This window comes from Malania oleifera, chromosome 9 (genome assembly GCF_029873635.1).
Source record: "Malania oleifera isolate guangnan ecotype guangnan chromosome 9, ASM2987363v1, whole genome shotgun sequence".
Lineage (NCBI taxonomy): Eukaryota > Viridiplantae > Streptophyta > Magnoliopsida > Santalales > Ximeniaceae > Malania > Malania oleifera.
Window position 1 is genome coordinate 25,323,702 of NC_080425.1, and position 20,166 is coordinate 25,343,867.

General features: G+C 39.1%; 1 protein-coding gene across 3 annotated transcripts in view; it reads left to right on the top strand.

The window, feature by feature from the left end:
* Nucleotides 1-16,156: 16,156 nt before the first annotated feature.
* Nucleotides 16,157-20,166, top strand: part of LOC131163994 (fatty acid amide hydrolase) — a 79,307-nt gene continuing 75,297 nt past the window's right edge. Inside the window, exons 1-8 of one of the 3 annotated variants that reach the window (XM_058120865.1) lie at nucleotides 16,157-16,515; nucleotides 16,627-16,705; nucleotides 16,843-16,952; nucleotides 17,073-17,133; nucleotides 17,483-17,673; nucleotides 17,745-17,874; nucleotides 18,544-18,621; nucleotides 18,701-18,848. In XM_058120865.1, coding sequence (XP_057976848.1) covers nucleotides 16,627-16,705; nucleotides 16,843-16,952; nucleotides 17,073-17,133; nucleotides 17,483-17,673; nucleotides 17,745-17,874; nucleotides 18,544-18,621; nucleotides 18,701-18,848 — 797 coding nt within the window. In that variant the 5' untranslated portion in view covers nucleotides 16,157-16,515. The remainder of the gene's footprint in view (nucleotides 16,516-16,626; nucleotides 16,706-16,842; nucleotides 16,953-17,072; nucleotides 17,134-17,482; nucleotides 17,674-17,744; nucleotides 17,875-18,543; nucleotides 18,622-18,700; nucleotides 18,849-20,166) is intronic. The other 2 variants (XM_058120866.1, XM_058120867.1) reach the window with 2 other exon arrangements.

Sequence of the window (20,166 nt, forward strand, 5' to 3'; positions counted from 1 at the left end):
AAAATCGAGAAGTAAACCTCGGATCCCGATCTGAAACAATGGAAGCTAGCACTCCGTGCAGTCTAACTATCTCCTGCATGTACAAGTCTGCTAGCTTCCTCAAAGGATAGCCAACCTTCATAGGTACAAAGTGAGCAGATTTTGACAACCTGTCCACAATCACCCAAATAGTATTCTGCCCATGAAGCGCTGGCGGCAAACCGGTAACAAAGTCCATGGAAATATGCTCCCATTTCCATACCGAAAGAGGTAAAGGCTGTAACGGCTCTACAGGTCTCTGATGTTCAGCTTTCACCTGCTGACACGTTAGACACTGCTCCACAAACTGGGCAATATCCCTCTTCATAGCACTCCGCCAGAAGGACTCATGCAAATCCCGATACATCTTCGTACTACCCAGATGTACCATATACAAAGAACGATGCGCTTCCTCCAGAACCGTCCTTCTCATCTCATTGTCATTTTGAACACACAGCCTAATCCCAAACCTCAACACACTTCTATCAGAGATGTTAAAATCCGTAGCCAAACCCTACTGCACTTTCTCCACAATCTCAGCTAACTCTGCATCATTAGCCTGCGCGGCTTTAATACACTCAAAAAAGGTCAGCTGAATCACCAAGTTAGCAATGAAAGATTGATGATCACTAGACACCATTTCCACGCTAAGGCTTCCCAGATCCCGCCTGACATGATGCTGAGCTACAATTGTAGATATTGCTGCATGTTCTGACTTTCGACTCAACACATCAACTACCATGTTAGCCTTCCCCGGATGGTAACTAATCGTGCAATCGTAGTCCTTGATCAACTCTAGTCACCACCTATGCCTCATATTCAGCTCCTTCTGCGTGAAAAAGTGCCTGAGGCTTTGTGGTCAATGAAAATCTCACACTGAACACCGTACAGGTAGTGTCGCCAGATTTTAGGGCATAAACTACAGCAGCCAATTCCAGATCATACGTAGGGTAATTCTTCTTATACTCCTTAAGTTGCTGAGAAGCATAAGCTACCACCTTACCCTGTTGCATAAGCACACATCCCAAATCCTTCAAGGACGCGTCACTATAGATCACAAAACCCTCATCCCCCGAAGGAATGGTCCATAACCAGCCGGTGCTTCAACTCGAGAAAGCACTGCTCGCAATCACTAGTCCAGTCAAACTACACCCCTTTCTTAGTCAATTGTGTCAGAGGTCCAGACAATTTAGAAAAACCCTCCACGAACCGACGATAATAATCCGCCAGTCTCAGAAAACTCCGAACCTCTTGCACACTCTTTCGTCTAGTCCAGTCGACCACAACTTCAATCTTGCTAGGATCAACGGAGATATCGCCCCTAGAAACCACATGGCCTAAGAACGCGACCTGATTCAACCAGAACTCATACTTCTTCAGCTTAGCATACAACTTCTTCTCTTGCAGAATCTGTAGCACCAACCTCAAATGGTTTTTATGCTCTTCTGGACTCCTTGAGTATACCAGAATGTCATCAATGAACACCACTACGAATTGGTCTAGGTACTCATGGAAGACCCTGTTCATCAGATCCATGAACATTGCCGGTGCATTGGTCAACCCAAACGGCATAACCAAGAACTTATAGTGGCCGTATCTGGTTCAGAAAGCGGTCTTTGCTACATCCTCAGACCTAACCCTCACTTGATGATACCCTGACTGTAGGTCGATCTTCGAAAAGACCTGTGTTCCCTACAGCTGGTCAAAAAGATCATCTATACAAGGCAAAGGGTAATGGTTTTTCACCGTCACTTTGTTGATCTCACGGTAGTCAATGCACATACGCATCGACCCATCCTTCTTCTTCACAAATAATACTGAAGCTCCCCAAGGCGAAACACTTGGTCGAATAAAACCCTGGTCCAGTAGTTCTTGCACCTGCTTCTTCAACTCTCGAAGTTCTATTGGAGCCATAAGGTATGAAGCTTTAGAGATCGGTGCCTTACTAGGCAGCAACTCTATAGCAAACTCCACCTCATGATCCGGAGGTAGACGGGGTAAATCCTCTGGAAACACATCCGAAAACTCGTTGACCACCCAAATATCCTCGAGTCTCAACTCATCTTGTGGCGGTTCCTTCATGCAAGCTAGGTACCCCTGACAACCATCCAAGAGTAACCTCCTCGCCTGTAATGCCGATAAAATCTGTGGCATCAAGTGCCCACACGATCCCACGAATTCATACTCTCGCTTCCCAGGAGGTCTGAACACCACTACCTTCTTACGAAAATTCACCGCATAGCTGGAGAACAACCAATCCATTCCCAGTGTGACGTCAAAACTTGACATGTCGTATACTACAAGATTCGCCGGTAGTAGTCTCTCTTGAATCATAACTGGGCAGTTTCCTAACATCTTACTACAAATCGGTACACTCCCAGTCGGCGTAGTCACAGACAACATCTCATTCATCACACAGGTTTCTGCCTCACACAACTTCACAAAACTAGCAGATATAAACGAATGAGTTGCCCTCGAATGAAACAAAACAACAACTCTATTCGAAAGCAATAACATGGTACCTGTCACCACGTTCCCAGCATGTTCCGCATCTGCTGGAGTAAGTGAATATACTCTTACCAGAGTCGTGGTTATCTGGTGGTTCCCTAAAGGCATCTGATTACCCCCACAGTTCTATCTCTGTGCAGGCATAATCCTCCTTTGTTCCTGACAGCTCTTCGCTATGTGGCCTGACTTGCCACAGTTGTAGTAGACACCTTAGAATGGTTGACATTCACCATCGTGCCATTTACGGTACTTACCGCATGGTGCGGAGGCTGGATCCCCTGGAGAACTAAGCCGCTCAGTGTTTCGCTGATAACCTGAGTTGTAGTTCTTCTTCTTCTTCCATTGACCCTGACGAGGACCACTCTAAGGACCAAAAGATACTGGCCTCTTCCCATGATCCTGCACTCCTTCATCTCCGCAAAGGTCGGTCTCAACTATGATGGCTTTATCCACCAGAACAGAGAACTCAAGGATTTACAGCATCCCCACAAGATGGTGGATGTCTTTCCTTAGACCCCTTTCAAACCTCTGAGCCTTCTTATGCTTATTCGGAATCAAGTACGGTGCAAATCGAGACAACTCGATATATCAGGCAACATACCTCTGCACCGTCAAAGTTCCCTGTGATAGGCCTGAAAACTCATCAGCCTTCGCATCCCGAATGGAGACCAGAAAGTATCTCTCGAAAAATACCTCCTTGAAGTGGCCCCATGTCATACCAGATGGACTAGCTCTCTGCCTCTCAAGCAGACTCACCGCCGTCCACCATCGCCCTGCCTCTCCAGTCAGCTAAAAGGTAGCGTACAAGACCTTCTGCCCATCAGTGCAGTGGAGGACATCCAGAATCCTCTCAGTCTTCTCAACCCAGTCCTCCACTATAATCGGATCAGGTCCTCCCATAAACCTCGGAGGGTGCATACGGGTGAACCTCTCAATCGTACACCTCATATCAAGAGGAGAGCGTTTGAGTCTCCTAACACTTCACCCAATCTCTCGGATCACCTATCTCGCCAAACCACGAGACACAGAAGGAGACTCATCACTTGCCGTCTCCTCGGAGCCACTCTCCAAGTTATTATCCTTAGGATCCATTCTAAAAACAGAATAGGAATCGGTTAAAATTCCTTCATCGTACACAGTTAACACAATCATAGACCTAATCATGTCCACTATTACTTTCACAGGTCTAAGCCTGCCCCATCACACCGACACGAATCCATCAATGGTCTGCCCTACCTTTACTGGAATCGTCATTCCAGGAAAAACATGGAATACCATCGACACATCCCGATCTAGCAACAGAACAACCCTTGACCAACACTACCCATTTCCAACATCCTAAAATCTGGTATGTACAAATCAATACTCCTAACCAAGTCTACAAGACCTAACAACCTGGTTAGCTCTACTACCAAGCTGTTACACCCTGAACTAGCAGGTGGGTCCCAGGTGTGAATAAAGTAACATAACCTGTCTCTGTATCAATTAAAATATACATGATACAACACAAAAGGAGGGTCCGACCCCGTAGGGTGAACGGATACCCTATATACATACACATAAAAATCCATACTCATCAAAATACGCAGTGAAATACGGTCTTTTTATACATGTATAGTATCATACTAGAGTCTATAAAGAACTAGAATATACACTCCCATAATTACAACATACTCCGGGTGTCTACAAAAACCACCCCGACAACCCGGATACAAAAACCCGTACCTAACGGTATCAACAGTAGCTAATGGCACCCTCGCTTCCAAACGCTAGGATGCTAAATACGGCTACCTAAAGGTCCTAAAAAACATTGTACATACGTTCGGGGTGAGACACCTCTCAGTAAGGAAGAAAACATGTTATATCAGTGTGTGGCATATCAGTGTTATTTTACATACTTCATAACACGATAAAATACGATACATTTAGAAACATTTCCATACAGTTACATACAGTTCCAATATTTTCACAAAACCATTCCAGTACATACGATACCTAAAACATATGGTCAGTGTCGTCACACTAATACGCAACTACACAAGGTCACCTAAGTCTCATAGCGATTACATTGCTACATACACAACTATGCTGCGACAACTGAGGCCCACAGTGATTACATTGCTCCATACGCAACTACACAAGGTCACCTAAGTCTCACAACGATTACATTGCAACATGCGCAACTACGCTGCAACAACCGAGGTCCACAGTGATTACATTGCTCCATACGGTGTAGAACACGCCCATCGGTGACCAGCCAGAACATACTGGTGATATTTCACACCTCGGATATAGAGCTGGCCACTCTCGCCCACGGTAGTTAATCGGTACATGGTGCAGCGTATGGTAATTAGCTACCACATAGCTGTTTCGGCGTACGGTAATTAGCCTCCCCTAGCCGATTTCACAAAACCTGGAATCATTTTGGAACTCACGTTCCTATACATTTCAGCGTATGGTAATAAGCCGCCACATAGTTGTTTGACAACATACCTGGAACAATCACAACAACTATACATACCACACTTATTTGGTTTACGGCAAATCATATCATTTACAATTTCAAGTATATAGTTTATGCAAATATGGATTACAGTCACCTCAATAATACAGTTTCAACATAACCAACAGTTTTCCAAACAAAGTAGAGGTGATACCCGAAATCCTCCAATTTTTCCAAAACTGTAACCTGAAAACCCCGCATTTTTACCCGATAGATTTGTCCAAATAAGTTACTAAAACATACATACGATCGTAGCCTACAAGCTTACCGATCCTGATTTCGAAAATAAATTGATATAAATAGAATCCCTTTACCTTAACCTGAATTCCAACTACGAACTCTACAATTTCCAAAACTATGAACCGAGACTCCAAAACCCACAAACCACCGTACAATACATATTTACAATTCGTACTATTATACATATACTGAATTAGAAACGAAAATCGAGCCTTACCTCGATTTTAGCCTGAAACTTGAAAACGCTCGAAACGAAATTCTGATCTGCTAGAATTTAGGGAAACTTTGTCCCAAAGCAACCAAAAATATCATTTATAGAACCTTTGACCTGGGTGGATTCGTCGACGAATTGGTGTCTTCATCAACGAATCTGCCATTAGCTTCGTCGACGAGTCGATGGCCTCATCAACGAGCTGGATATTCCAATTCCTCCGGACCTCTTGGTATCCCCTCATTGATGAACCTTTGAATTTCGTCGATGAGAACAGAGGAAACTTCATCGACGAACTCTGCTCAATTTACTATTTTACCCTTCTTTTACACAATTCACCCATATATCATGGTTTGGGTTCTTACATATGATAAGGTTCGACTCATCAAAGAGAGAATTAGTGCAGCTTAGAGCCGACAGAAAAGTTATGCCAGTAATCATCGCAGGAATTTAGAGTTCAGTGTTGGTGATTATGTATTTTTGAAGATAGCTTTGTTAAAAGGAATTATGAGATTTGGAAAGAAAGGTAAACTTAGCCCCAGGTTTATCAGTCCATTTAAGATTCTAGATAAAGTGGGACTGGTGGCCTATAGGCTTGCTTTGCCACCTACATTATCCAGGATGTACGACGTATTCCACGTTGCCATATGGAGGAAGTACGTCCCAGACCCTTCTCATATTATCAGTTATGGTGAATTAGAGTTCAGTGATTCACTGGTGTATGAGGAGGTGTCAATACAGATTCTGGATAGAAAAGTGTAAAAGTTACGTAACAAGAACATTCCTCTGGTAAAAGTTTTGTGGAGGAATCATACAGTGGAAGAGGCTTCCTGGGAGTCCGAGGAGTAGATGAAGCAGAAGTATCTGCAATTATTTCAATAAGTGTAAGTAGTTAGGCAATATTTCTTTTTGCAGGTACATGTAATAGTTTAATTAGTAAGTGATATTTTAGTTTTTAGGAGAATTTTATTTTGTTTATGTAATCTCCCAGGACTCGGAATGTAACCACGATATTCTACACCATTAGTGAGGGTAGGTAATAAAATAAGTAGACCATTTTTCTTTAAGGGATGATGAACTACATGAATAGCAAATTTCGAGAACGAAATTTTTATAAGAATGGGAGAATGTAATGACTCAGAGGAATTATGGTATTTTAAATATTGATAAAGAGGGGGGAAAATAGAAGTTGGAAGAGAAAAGAAAGGGGCATTAGGCCTCGTCAACGAACGCGAAAGCGTTCGTCAATTGGGCTCGTCGAGGAGGACATGTCTCGTCGATGAGAAAATACTGAGAGAGGGTTTTGGGTGATTCTAAATTTCATCGATGAGCCTTCTTCTTGGGCTCGTCGACGAGATGACGTGGCTCGTTGATGAAGCCCAATGTATAAATAGAGCCAACCTTCATTTTTTGGCCATTTCCAACACAAATACTCCTCCCTCTCTCTCCTCTATGCCCCTCCTCCCTTCTCCCTAAGATCCCGGGCTGATCTGTTGCCGGTTCGATGATCTGAGGCCACCACGAAGCCCCTGGTGAAGTTCTCTACATATTTTCTGGAGTGGATCATTGGTGGGGCTGAGTTGGAAACCATCTCAAATTCAGGGCAAGACTTTCTACTCAATATTTGTCCTTACTATAGTTGTAAGAAATTCTATATATGATGAAATACTGAAGTTTAGTTTTGGGAAATATTGTTTTCAGGGTGTTGAGCGGGAACCCTGCGGGTGCAGGGTGGATAATTTTAGGGACTTTTCTGGAATCATGTAAGGGAATAAACTAAGCCAGTAATTTTATGAAAATGTGTGTATGATCTTATAATATTTGGTTTCAAGAAAATGAATATATATGTATATTTTATGGTGGGAAATACTATGATAAATGACGACGTGTTTAAATACCTAATGCCCATTTCGTGTGGCATAAGTAAGATTTATTGTGAAATAATGTTTTCTGAGAATATTTTTATATGATATGCCGGTGTACGGGCTGAGCTATTGATATGATATGCCATCGTACAGGCCGAGCAACTAATATGATATGTTGGTGTACGGGTCGTGCTATTGAGGTGATTGAGCCGGCGTACGGGCCGAGTCTCTTATTTGTTATGTAATGCGGCGTATAGGCCATGATTGATAAAATATGATATACTGGCGCAACGGGCCAATGATTTTTCACTTTGTATATGAAATGTGATATGATGATAGTGAATTGACAATTATTACTATGGAATAATGATGTATCACGGTTTGGTATATGATATATAGTATCAGAACCTGGTTGGCTTGGTTTAGGCTTACACTAGACACGGTACCATAGCTATGTGGTCACGTTTATCGTGATATTTGTGTTATCGCTGTCGTACGGGGCAGCGTGAGGATGGATAATCGATGTCGCTATTGAAGTGTTGGTGCCCTGGTGTACAGACCATTCTGGCAGAACCATCGCACTTATAGACATTTATTTTGACTTGGCAGTAGTTGGTCAGCCATTGTCAGGTCCCGCTTTCGGGCCACACAACCCAGTCATGTAGGGGTAATACATGACATTAGCCAGCTAACCTACCAGGGTTGTTTTCGTATTATTATCATTATAAAAGATGTATTATGTTTATGGAAACTCAGTATGTTCGGTTATGTTATGATTATACATGTTTTCCCAGAAATAATATTGATAGTTTTACTAAATATGTTTATGTATGCTCTTACGTATAACACGGAATACTCATACTGTCATGCACTGGTATTAGTTTATTTTCCCTTACTGAGAGATGTCTCACCCCAAATTATTTGATTATTTCAAGAGCCCCGGATAGGAGAGCGGATAAAGCTCCATCGAGATAGATATCGCTGGTCTACCCTTTTCTGAAGGGTAAGTCTTTTTTGGTAGGGTCAGATGGATTTTGTGGGAAACGACCCTAGGACTGGTCTTTGGAGATTTTGGGAATTTTATTATGGATATAGTAAACTCTAGTTTGGTATTTAATGAAATTCTAGGATATATATGATTTTATGTTTTCCTGCTGCCTAGGCTTTCGCATTGTATTTTTGATATGTCCCTGGTACCCATGGGCATAAGTGGATTATGATATGCAAGATTTATTAATTTTAAAAAAATGGTAAAATAGGCAGGTTGTTACATCCTTCCTTCGTCGATGAACGACCTTGTGTAGCTCGTCGACGAAAGCATCATTTCGTCGACGAATTTGACCAGATCAAGGGGATATAAATAGGATTTTTGTTTGCTTCTTTATTAAGAAATCTAAAAATCTCTCTCTCTCTCTAGAATCCACGCCCACACTCTCTCTCTCTTTGATCGTTCGCCGTTCATCACCCATTTTGACGATTAGAGGATACCACGAGGATCAGGGGGCAAATCTCTACGAGTCTAACGGAGTAGATTCTAGAACTCAGGGAAAAGTTCGTGTTCGATTTTCGAGCGTCTCAGGTCGTTTCTAGGAATCAAGTAAGAGGATTATATTATGTTAGCTATATTTAAGAGTTTTAACCGAATGGAATGTTAAAGTGATTTTTATATATTGTTACGACTTTTCTAAGGTTTACGAGCCTAGGGTTTGGTTAGCCGACTTTATTTTCAAAACCAACCATTTAAATTCAAATATGATATTTTTAAAGTATAGTATAGGTCTTTATGAACGTTTTCACTGGTTGGAAATCGTTATTTTAAGCCATAAGCTTATTTTAAAAATTAACCAAAGTGGTAGGGTTGATTTTCTCCATTTTTCCCGTATTTAGATATATATTTATATTTAATAAAGTAACAACCTGGAGATATTCATTCCCTATTTTTAGCAGCGGAAATTACTTTACCAAACAAATGATTTATTTAAGAATTAACTGATGAAAAATATTGTGTGACATGAGTATAGTTTTTAATTGGCATTAAATGAGCAGGTTTTTTGAAATACTGAAATGTACTGGCTATATGCCGAGATACGATATATGAGATATGAGAGATGATATGATATGATATGCCGGTTTTTACCGAATCATTATCTAGAAAATATGTAGCAGAGATATGTATAGTTATATGAAATGAATTATGAATATAGTTTTATACGATGTAAATTGCCATATATGATAGTAGAGCCCTATTATTATGTTCTCATGTTAAAGTACGGGGCACACAGGTTTTCTCAAAGATAGATCTGCAATCTGGGTATCATCAGCTGAAGGTGAGATCGGAGGATGTACCAAGACTGCATTCCTGACTAGGTATGACCACTATGAATTTCTGGTTATGCCTTTTGGATTGACCAATGCCCCTACAACATTTATGGGCTTGATGAACATGGTGTTCCACGAGTATCTGGATCAACTCGTGGTCGTTTTCGTTGACAACATCCTGGTTTATTCAAGGAGTTCCAAGGAGCATGCAGTTCATTTGAGGTTGGTACTTCAGGTACTTGGGGAGAAGAAGTTGTTTGCGAAATTTAAGAAATGCGAGTTCTGGTTAGAGCAAGTGGCATTTTCTGGGGCATGTAGTGTCCAAAGAAGGGGTATTAGCAGACTCGAGCAAAATAGAAGTAGTAGTGGACTGGGAAAGACCGAAGAATATTCAGGAGGTCAAGAGTTTTTTGGGTCTTGCGAAATATTTTTAATGGTTCGTAGAAGGGTTCTCAAGTTTATCAGGTCCATTGACACGACTCACGAGGAAGAACGTGAAGTATGATTGGACTGATGAGTGATAGTATAGTTTCTAGGAACTAAAGCAGCGGCTGATTACTACCCCAGTTCAGACCATTCCGTCTAGGGATGTTAAGTTTATTATTTTCAATGATGCCTCAAAGAAGGGTCTTGGGTGTATTTTAATGCTGCAGGGTGAGGTAATTGCTTATGCTTCTCGTCAACTCAAAGAGTACGAGAAAAACTACCCAACACACGATATGGAATTAGCAGTGGTAGTGTATCTACTGAAGATCTAGAGACACTACCTGTATGGTGAAAGGTGTGAGATTTTTACTGATCATAAAAGTATTAAGTACATTTTCGCCCAGAAGGAGTGGAATATGAGGAAGTGTAGAATCGTAGATGGCTATCACCCAGGAAAAGCTAATGTGGTAGCTAATGCTCTGAGTCAAAAGTTTGTTGATGCGTCAGTTTTAGTAGTGGGAGTTCAACATCAGATCTGTATGGACCTAGAAAGGTTGGGCTTGGAGGTAGTAGAAGAAAATCACTAGGCCTTCCTTGCTAGCTTGGTGGTATAGCCGACCTTACACGAGAGGATGAGAGCAGCTCAAATGATAGATGCAGAGCTGGTAGAGGTTGTGGAAGGAGTTCGGGATGGATTGAAGCCAAATTTCAACATCTAAAATAATAGGGTGTTGAGATTCCATACTAGGGTTTGTGTACCGAATGATGCCAAGATTAAACGAGTCATTTTAGAGGAGGCACATTGTTCGTTTTACATGGTACATCCAGGGAGTATGAAGGATGTACAGAGATTTACAGGAATCTTTTTAGTGGTCTAACATGAAAAGAGAGATCGCCCATTTCGTAGAGTAGTACCTGACATGCTAGTAGGTGAAGGTCGAGCACTAGAGGCCGTCGGGACCATTGAAACCACTTCTTATTCCTAAATGGAATTGGGAGCACATCTCCAAGGATTTTGTCACGGGGTTGCCATCAACACTTCATGGGTAGAATGCAATTTGGGTCGTGGTTGATAGATTGACGAAGACAACCCATTTCATCCCGGTGAAAAACAGTCATTCCATGGATAAGATAACAGAGCTTTATGTTCAGGAGATAGTCAAGTTTCATGGAGTGCTGGTGTTTATTGTTTCAGATAGAGATCCATGGTTTACTTCCCGATTTTGGAAGAGTTTTCAAGAAGCATTGGGATCACAGCTTACGTTCAGTACAACTTTTCACCTGTAGACAAATGGTCAGTATGAGAGGACCATCCAGATCTTAGAAGATATGTTACGGGCATGTGTACTGGATTTTGGGGGCAGTTGGATCAGATATCTGCCATTGGTTGAGTTCGCCTACAATAATAGTTACCAGGCAAGTATCGGGATAGCACCATTTGAGGCACTATATGGTCAGAGGTGTAGATCTCTGTTGTTCTGGGATGAAGTTGGTAAGCGTCAGATTCTAGGGCCAAAGTTGGGCTAGCAGGCTTCAGAGAAGGTCACGCTCATCAGGGAACGAATTAAGATAGCTCAGAGTCGACAAAAGAGCTAGGTAGATACATGTCGATGGGAGCTAGAATTTGAGGTAGGTGATGCTACATTTCTGAAGATTGCTCTGATGAATGGAGTGATGAGGTTTGGTAAGAAGGTCAAATTGAGCCTTAGGTGCGTCGAACCATTTAAGATTTTGGAGAGAGTCGATGCGGTGGCATACAGGATAGCATTACCTCCCGTATTGTCTAGGATTCACGACGTGTTCCACGTATCCATGCTTAGGAGGTATGTTCTAGATCCTTCGTATAGGATTAGTTACGAGTCGTTGGAGCTCGGGAACACGTTAGCATATGAGGAGATACCAGTTCATATCCTAGATCATAGAGAGTAGAAGCTACATACAAAGAGGATCCCTCTAGTAAAGGTACTGTAGTGTAATCATGCAGTAGAGGAGACCTCATGGGAGTTAGAGTCAGAGATACGTTAAAAGTATCCTCATCTTTTCGGAGATGCTCAGAGCTAGTCAGGTAAGTAGATCAGTAAGTGGTTTTCATGTAGGTATAGTGCTTAGAGTGGGTTTGGTTATGTTTTAGTGTAAGTTGGGTCTTTGGGAGAGTTTTGTTTTGATATTGTAATCTCCTGAGATATTATGTGTAACCACGATATTCCTCCTCTATAAGTGAGGGTAGGTAATAAATTTGGGACGGGGCTACTGTGTCGGTGGCCGCCGGCTCTTCCTAGAGTCAGAGCAGTGATAGTTTAGATAATGTGTTAGAAACCAGTAGCAAATTTTGAGGACAAAATTTTATAAGGAGGGGAGATTGTAGAAACTCGAACCCAGAAATTAAATAAGAATGAAAGGAAATTTCCAATAGGGAACAACAGTCTTCGTTGATGAAGCCAATGTTCTCATCGACGAAGGTCCTTCTGGGTTTCGTCATTGAAATTCAGAGCCTCGTCGATGAAGAGATTCAAAACGTTCAAAAAATGTTAGGCTTAAGGTTCGTTGACGAGGTCCTTCCTTCATCGACGAACGACCTTGTGTGGCTTGTTGACGAAATGATGCCTTCGTTGACGAATTTGACCGGGTCAAGGGGTTATATATAGGATTTTTGTTTGCTTCTTCATTAAGAAATCTAAAAATATCTCTATCTCTCTCTCCCTCTTTCTATAATCCATGCCCATACTCTCTCTCTCTTCAATCGTTTGTCGTTTATCGCCCGTTTCGATGATCGGAGGATGCCATGAGGATTAGGGGACAAATCTCTACGAGTTTAGTGGAGTAGATTCTAGAACTCAGGGAAAAGTTTGGGTTCGGTTTTCGAGCGTCTTGGGTCGTTTGTAGGAATTAGGTAAGGGGAGTATATTATGTCAGCTATATTTAAGAGTTTTAACCGAATGGAATGTTAAAATGATTTATATATATATATAGTTACGACTTTTCTAAGGTTTATGGGCCTAAGGCTCGGTTAACCGACTTTATTTTCGAAACCAACCGTTTAAATTCAAATATGATATTTTTAAAGTATAGTATAGGTCATTATGAACGTTTTCACTGGTTGGAAATCGTTATTTTAGGCCATTATTTTAAAAATTAACCAAAGCGGCAGGGTTGATTTTCTCCATTTTTCCCGTATTTAGCTATATATTTATATTTAATAAAGTAACAACTTGGAGATATTCATACCCTATTTTTAACAGAAGAAATTACTTTACCAAATAGATGATTTATTTAAGAATTAACTGATGAAAAATATTGTGTGACATGAGTATAGTTTTTAATTGGCATTAAATGAGCAGGTTTTGTGAAATACTGAAATGTATTGGCTTTATGCCGAGATACGATATATAAGATATGAGAGATGAGAGATGATATGATATGATATGCTGGTTTTTACCGAATCATTATCTAGAAATTATGTAGCAGAGATATGCCATATGAATACAATTTTATACGATGTAAATTGCCATATATGATAGTAGAGCCTTGTTATTATGTTCTTATGTTAAAGCATGGTACCGTACTTAAATGTATGTAGAGGTGCAATCCACATACCAAGAGTGTGGATGGGAAAGGCGATTGGTGACCTGGGTAAAGTATTCCCAAAAGGTTTTCTGGGGCTCTATCTGATGCAATAATCCCGGATGACTCAGCTTTCAAGCACTGGGTAGGCACCATCATACTACTTATGACTGACTTAGCTATAGTCAACCGATTATTTGTTAGGTCCAGCTTTCGGGCCACACAACCTGTCATGGAGGGAAGCATGTCACACGTGTATGTGATGGCGTGACGATGCTAGTCCTACATACCTGGTTGTATCTTCTAGGCATATATGACCACATTTATTATAAAAAGAGCTATATTGAGCCAGTAGTATGTTATTATGAAAGCATGTATTTTCAGATATACATTTTAGTACAGTTTTAAATGCCAGTTAAATGATCAATGAAAGTCGTGTACTATGTAAACATGAAATCTCATGTTAACCACACACTAATGATAATGTAATCTGTTTTACTAAGAGATGTCTCACCTTAACATACAAATGTGCTTTCAGGTCCTTCAAGGGATTGAGCCTAATGTTCTTCTAGGCTGAGTTAGATAGCCGACAACCCTTGTTAGAATTGGTGAGATATTAATCAGTGTCTGTCTTTTGGGGATTGTAGTAGCAGATTATGTTTTAATTTTGTATGGATGTATATAGAGAACAGTTAGATGATGTTTGTACTTCCGCTATGTATGTTTATATAGATTAGTATGGAACACTCATTTTCCCTAGTTTGGACGGGTTGTATATGTACAGTATCAGAAAGTATGCATGTTTAGTAGCACTTCGGGGCCACCTAGAGCCTAGAGGGCCGAGGCGTTATAGAGTATTTTCATTTTGGGCATTTAACATTGAAAACACTTACTCTCATTTATTCTTTATTGGTTTAAAATCGTTTTCTTTGATAGTAAGCTTCTTGATTCTCCTATATATTTTTGTTGATAAATATAATTTGGAGAAAATTTTTATTGGTTATCTTTGAAAGGTTTGAGCACATTCTTTTCATTCATATTTCCTTGTACTTAGAAAAGTCTTGTTGCATTTGTGCTTTCATTGTGAAATCTCTATTTTGCAAAAAACTATTTGAAAGCAAAAACCCTAGGTTCTCCGGTTATTTTTTGAAAAATATTTTTGGGAAAATATTTTTATCAAGGTCTAAATCTTTGAAATATTTATTATATATATTTTTCTTCAAAGATTAAAAATATCATTTTGAGAAAAACATACATACTCTATTGAGCACAAAAATTCATATCATACTAGAGTGCATGTTTTAGAGCTTCATCGTTGTACATCTTTGCTTGTATTTAGAACCATTCATTTGTACAAAAATATTTTTAATGTACTAGTTGGGTTCAGCCCGTAAATTGAATTGGAGAGTTTCTGCCCCGTATAGGAGATCGATTAGGTTCAGCTCATAATTGAATTGGGGAGACTAGTTCGACTCAGCCTGATAATTGAGTTGGGGTATTCCTCCCGTAATTAGAGGTGTGTAGGTTGGAGTCAGCCCTGTAATGTGACTTGGGGTATTCCTCACCCAGTAAGGAGAGAATTGTAAGTGCCATCGCTCCGCGCAATTAAAGTGAGCACTTAGTGGAATCCTTGGGGGTTATGCCCAAGGTGGGGACGTAGGCTGGTTTAGCCGAACCTCGATAACAAATCGTGTGTGTGTGTGTGTGTGTCTCTCTCTCTCTCTCATTTAATTACTGTTCTTTAAATTCAAAATGTGTATGCTTGTTCATCCATGAATATAATTATTTGCACGCACACATTTATTTTAAATGAGATATGCTCTAGATGTGTATGTCTGCACACATAACTTAATCACTTTACATACATGACTATATTTGAATGAGATATGATTTGTGGTGAATTGGCGAAATGTTTAAATTAGCTAAAATATTTTAATTACCCAATTCACCGCCCTTTTGGGAATACACTAATTCCATCATAATGAAAATAAAAACTATTATAATTATTTTACTCAATTGTTACATTTTCAAAATTCAATTTATATTGACAATGTTATCGTATATGATAACTAAAAAACAATAAAAATATTTTGCAATTGACTTTTATTATTTTTTAATCATTTTACACTTTATAAATATTTTAATTTTAATTGTATTTGAATTCATATGATTATTTTATTATAATTTTAATCATAAATTGTTTATAAAATTAATAATTTAATCTAAAAACTAATTTTGAATATTAAAGTTTTCTGACAATAAAATTATTGAAATAATTAAAAATCATAAAATCTAATTTTAATTTTTTTTCACAAATAGGTGAAAACTAGAAATAGAAAACTGAGAATATAAATGAACATATTTTTATAATATATTTATTTACTGTATAAATATGAAAAATAGAAAATAAAAAAATATTGACGGTAGCAAACATGCCATAAAACTCCTTAACAACGATGTTTTGAAGGGAAAATTTAAAATGCCTAAGCAAGTAGGACAATTTTTTTTTCTTGTTGTTGACTTCTTGGTATGTGATTGGTTCGGTATAGGGTGCACCAGCGGAGCATGTGCTCCGCCTGTTCTAGCCGGATTCAATGAGGCTATAGTCCCAACCGCCACCCAAATTACGACTTTGACTTTCATCCTCTACTCTCGTCATTGAAAGCTCCCGCTGCTTCACGGCTCACCTCTCTCTCTCTCTCTCTCTGTCTCTCTCCAATCTGCATTCGGCAATAATTTCAGAGGTTTGTGAAGCAAGTTTGGAAATCTAAGGGAGTTTTTTGCTGTTTTAAGTGTTTGATATTGTCGGTGTGTGTCTGGCTGATTCGATCGAATACCTCAGAAAAGAGCAAGCAAACAAGCAAGTAAAACTGCATTTTAGATGCTCGACCATATGTTTTATTGACTTTCTTAGTTCTTCTTGTACAACCGATGCATTTCTCGCTGAGACATTGTTGTTTTTGTCGTAATTAAAGATGGGGAAGAAGCGTGTGATGTTGCCCGTTGAAGAGGTTGACTTGACCGCTGTGAAATACGAGCCTGAAGTAATCCAAGGTTTGCTCAGTTTCGCAATTCATAGTAGTAATATAATTTTAGATTTAGCGTTTGAGTTAATGGGATTCATTCGGTTATGATCTACAAAAGGTCTCTGGGTGCTTATTTTGTTTGGATGCTGATTCTTTGACGTGTAGCTCCTCATTTGACCGGGTATTGGTTGAAATTATTCGTGAAGATAGTTGAAACTCCACTGATAGGTTATTTGGTAGTGCAATACCTCAAAAAGCAGAACAAGTTGTCTGAGGTATGTTGTTTGCAAATTCTTTGTTCTCTTTGCTTTTCCTTAACGATGGGACTCTTGCTCTTAGATCATTTTTGTGAATTTAACTGGGAGAGATTAAATCATTTTATGCGTTATCTACAGTTGTTGGAAGATACTGTAATACCAGAACGCCCTATGTTCAAACCTGAATTTCCTCCTCAAGGTTTATTCTCATTCTCTAATCTCTTTGGTTTCACTCATACACATGGTTCTATACTTCTATGTCTGTGCACGAAATTGTAAGAGAGTTGGGTTCATTTTGTTTCTTTGACAGCATGATTAAGCTCTCTTCAATTGAGTAGGAGGTTAAGTGCATTGTTGTAGTTCTTTTTGTTTGAATTATATATCTTAGAATGTAGAGGCTCACTAGCTTATGTATTGATTAATTCATTTTGGAGGGGGAACTAGTAATGTGGAACCATGCATAAAATAAATAGCTTAAGTTATGGATGTAAAAGCAGGTTTCTCTGTGAATAAATTTTGCTAATCAGCTTTAGATCATATGGGTTTAGAGCCGGAAGCTGGCGTTGTCCTCCTGCAAGAGGATGGAAAACCTGAAGACAGGGTTCAAACAGCCTTGAATTGTCTTCCACATTATGATCCTGCTAGCTGCTGGACTGGTGATATGAATATTTCGTTTCGGTATTGGAAGATCCGTGACTATGCATATGCCTATCGGTCTCGAATTTCTACCCCTTCTATGGTAAGTTACGGATAAATTCTTGGTTTCTGTTACAGTTTACTTAATTACAAATGAAAAATTTCAGTGCACAGGTTGCCGAGCGAATCATCTCAGTTATGGAGGAGTTCAGCAATAAGAATCCCCCAGCACCATTATTGATTTCGTTCAATGCTGAGGAAGTCAGGAAGCAAGCTGTAGCTTCTACTCAGAGGTTTGAGGAAGGTATTGCTGCTTTAAACATGTTTTTGAATGTTATTTCAGATGTATCGCACAACATATGAGTATTAAGAGGGCTTTCTGTAAAATTAAGTGTCAAGTTCAGGATGTGGAATTCAAATCTGATTTTGTGAAAACCAGCTCTGAATTTTAACTCGTATCGATCACTAAATTAGAATACTAAAATTATTTTAATTGTTAAGTCTATTGTATCTGACCTTGTGTTGTTTTCCAATTTCAACCCTGTCAAGTGTCAAGAGCATAACTATTTGGTAAAATTAAGAGGTAATTACATAAATCAAAGATTTTAACTTACTCTAAATAATATTTTTCTTATCATATATTTATTTGATAATTATAAATAAAAATAGAAATTATTATTAAACAAAAATTTTATTATTTTAAGATTAACCGTTTGGGTCTTGGGTTTTTTCTGTTGCTTCATTTTATATAAAAGGTAAAAAATAAAAAATAAACTGAATTTTCTCAATTCAGTCAGACCAATTTTAGAAAATTAATAGCTGCCACCAAATGCTCTCATGTGTGACCCCTTTACTAAATAGAACTGGTTCAAATATATCCTTTATCTTAAGGTAATCAAACAAATGGCTCCTAAATGTGGCTGTGCCGAACCATAATTATCCTTGAAGGAAGCCATGCATCTTGACTTTGCAGGTAATCCATTATCAATTTTGGATGGGATATTCATGGCGATTAAGGATGATATAGATTGCTATCCCCACCCATCAAATGGTAATGTTTTCTCACAATCTTCTTCTTCAAGGTCAGTTTACAATATTAGCATTTCTAGCTCAATGCTCTATGACAATAGGTGCAACAACATGGTATCATGAAGTTCGGCCTGTTAAAAAAGATGCAGTATGTGTTTCAAAATTGCGTAGCTGTGGCGTGATTTTTGTTGGAAAGGCAAATATGCATGAATTGGGCATGGGGACAACTGGTAACAATCCAAACTATGGGTAAGTTCTATTTTGCAGCTATGATGTTTGTAAACATATTGAATATGGATTTAAACACCCAAACTCTGAATTGCTAAAATTGAAAATAATACCCATAGTCGCAGAAAATCAATGGTGGTTCATGATCCTGAGTGTGTGTCAGCATGCATGTTAAGTTCTATAACATGAAAGGAAAAAGCTAAAAATAGGACCATTTCTATTGTTTACCTTTCATATTGCACAAAAAAATTCGATGGTTTCCTTGCGGTCAAATTTTTTCTATTCAGATTTTCGACATTGATGTTTGCTCTTCCAAATTCTTTAATCATCATTATTTGAGCAGTACATAAAAATGATCCTTAGTTTACTGATATTAAACCTTTCAAATTCTGTTTCATTTTATGACCTGCTGTTAACATATTTTTCTGGGCCTCCTTCAGTTTTTCGCCAGCAGTTGGCTCATTTTCTCTTATAGATAGCTTAATTTATTCAATGTGTGTCTGTATATTCATGCCTGCATGCATGCAAGAATGCATGTTTGTATGCTTATTTGAGAATGCAAAATTGTAGTTTTATTCAGTAATTATGTAACAAATCTTTTTAAGACATGTGTCCTGTTATAGCATCTAAATTCTGAACAGATTTGCTGCATTAGATGGTGGTGTTTGAATTTTAGGATTATATAGTGTTACAAACAAGTAATAGGAGGAACTGGAGATTACCAAGAGAAGAGAACTGGGTAATCCTTAGGAGCTCAATTGTTAGGTCAGCTGGAAATAGTAGGATGATGTAGGAGTGGGGGTAAAGTGTCCTTTGAAGTCCAAGTATGGGGTTTGGTGTAAAAATCTGAAGATTCTAGAGGGAGAAGCTCTATTTATAGACTCTTAAGCAAAAGGAATGGCTAAAGCATGTCCTCTCAAATGAAGTAAGAACTGGGGGGGGGGGGGGGGGGGGGGGGGGGGGGAGGGTTGCATATTTATAATGCTGATCCAATTAAAAGGGTTTGAATAAGGTCTGGTCAATGGGAGAAAAGGGTGGCATGGAGCAGGCGAAAAACATGTTTCATGGTGATATATGGTGAACACTTTAGTTGGCTAGTTACCAAGCTAAATGTCTTGACATCATTATGAGACCTAGGATTAATTGAGGGATTGGTCACATATTCTATGATTAATTTGGGATGACAGTGGGTCTAATTCCTGCTGAATTATGGAAATCAGATAGTAATTATGTAATTATTGCTTACCTATGGGCCAAAATTTGAGATTAATTGATTATTGTGGCAAAAATGGAAAAGGGGCATCTGTTTTTAGGGCCTTGAATGGGAAGTCCTTTAAAT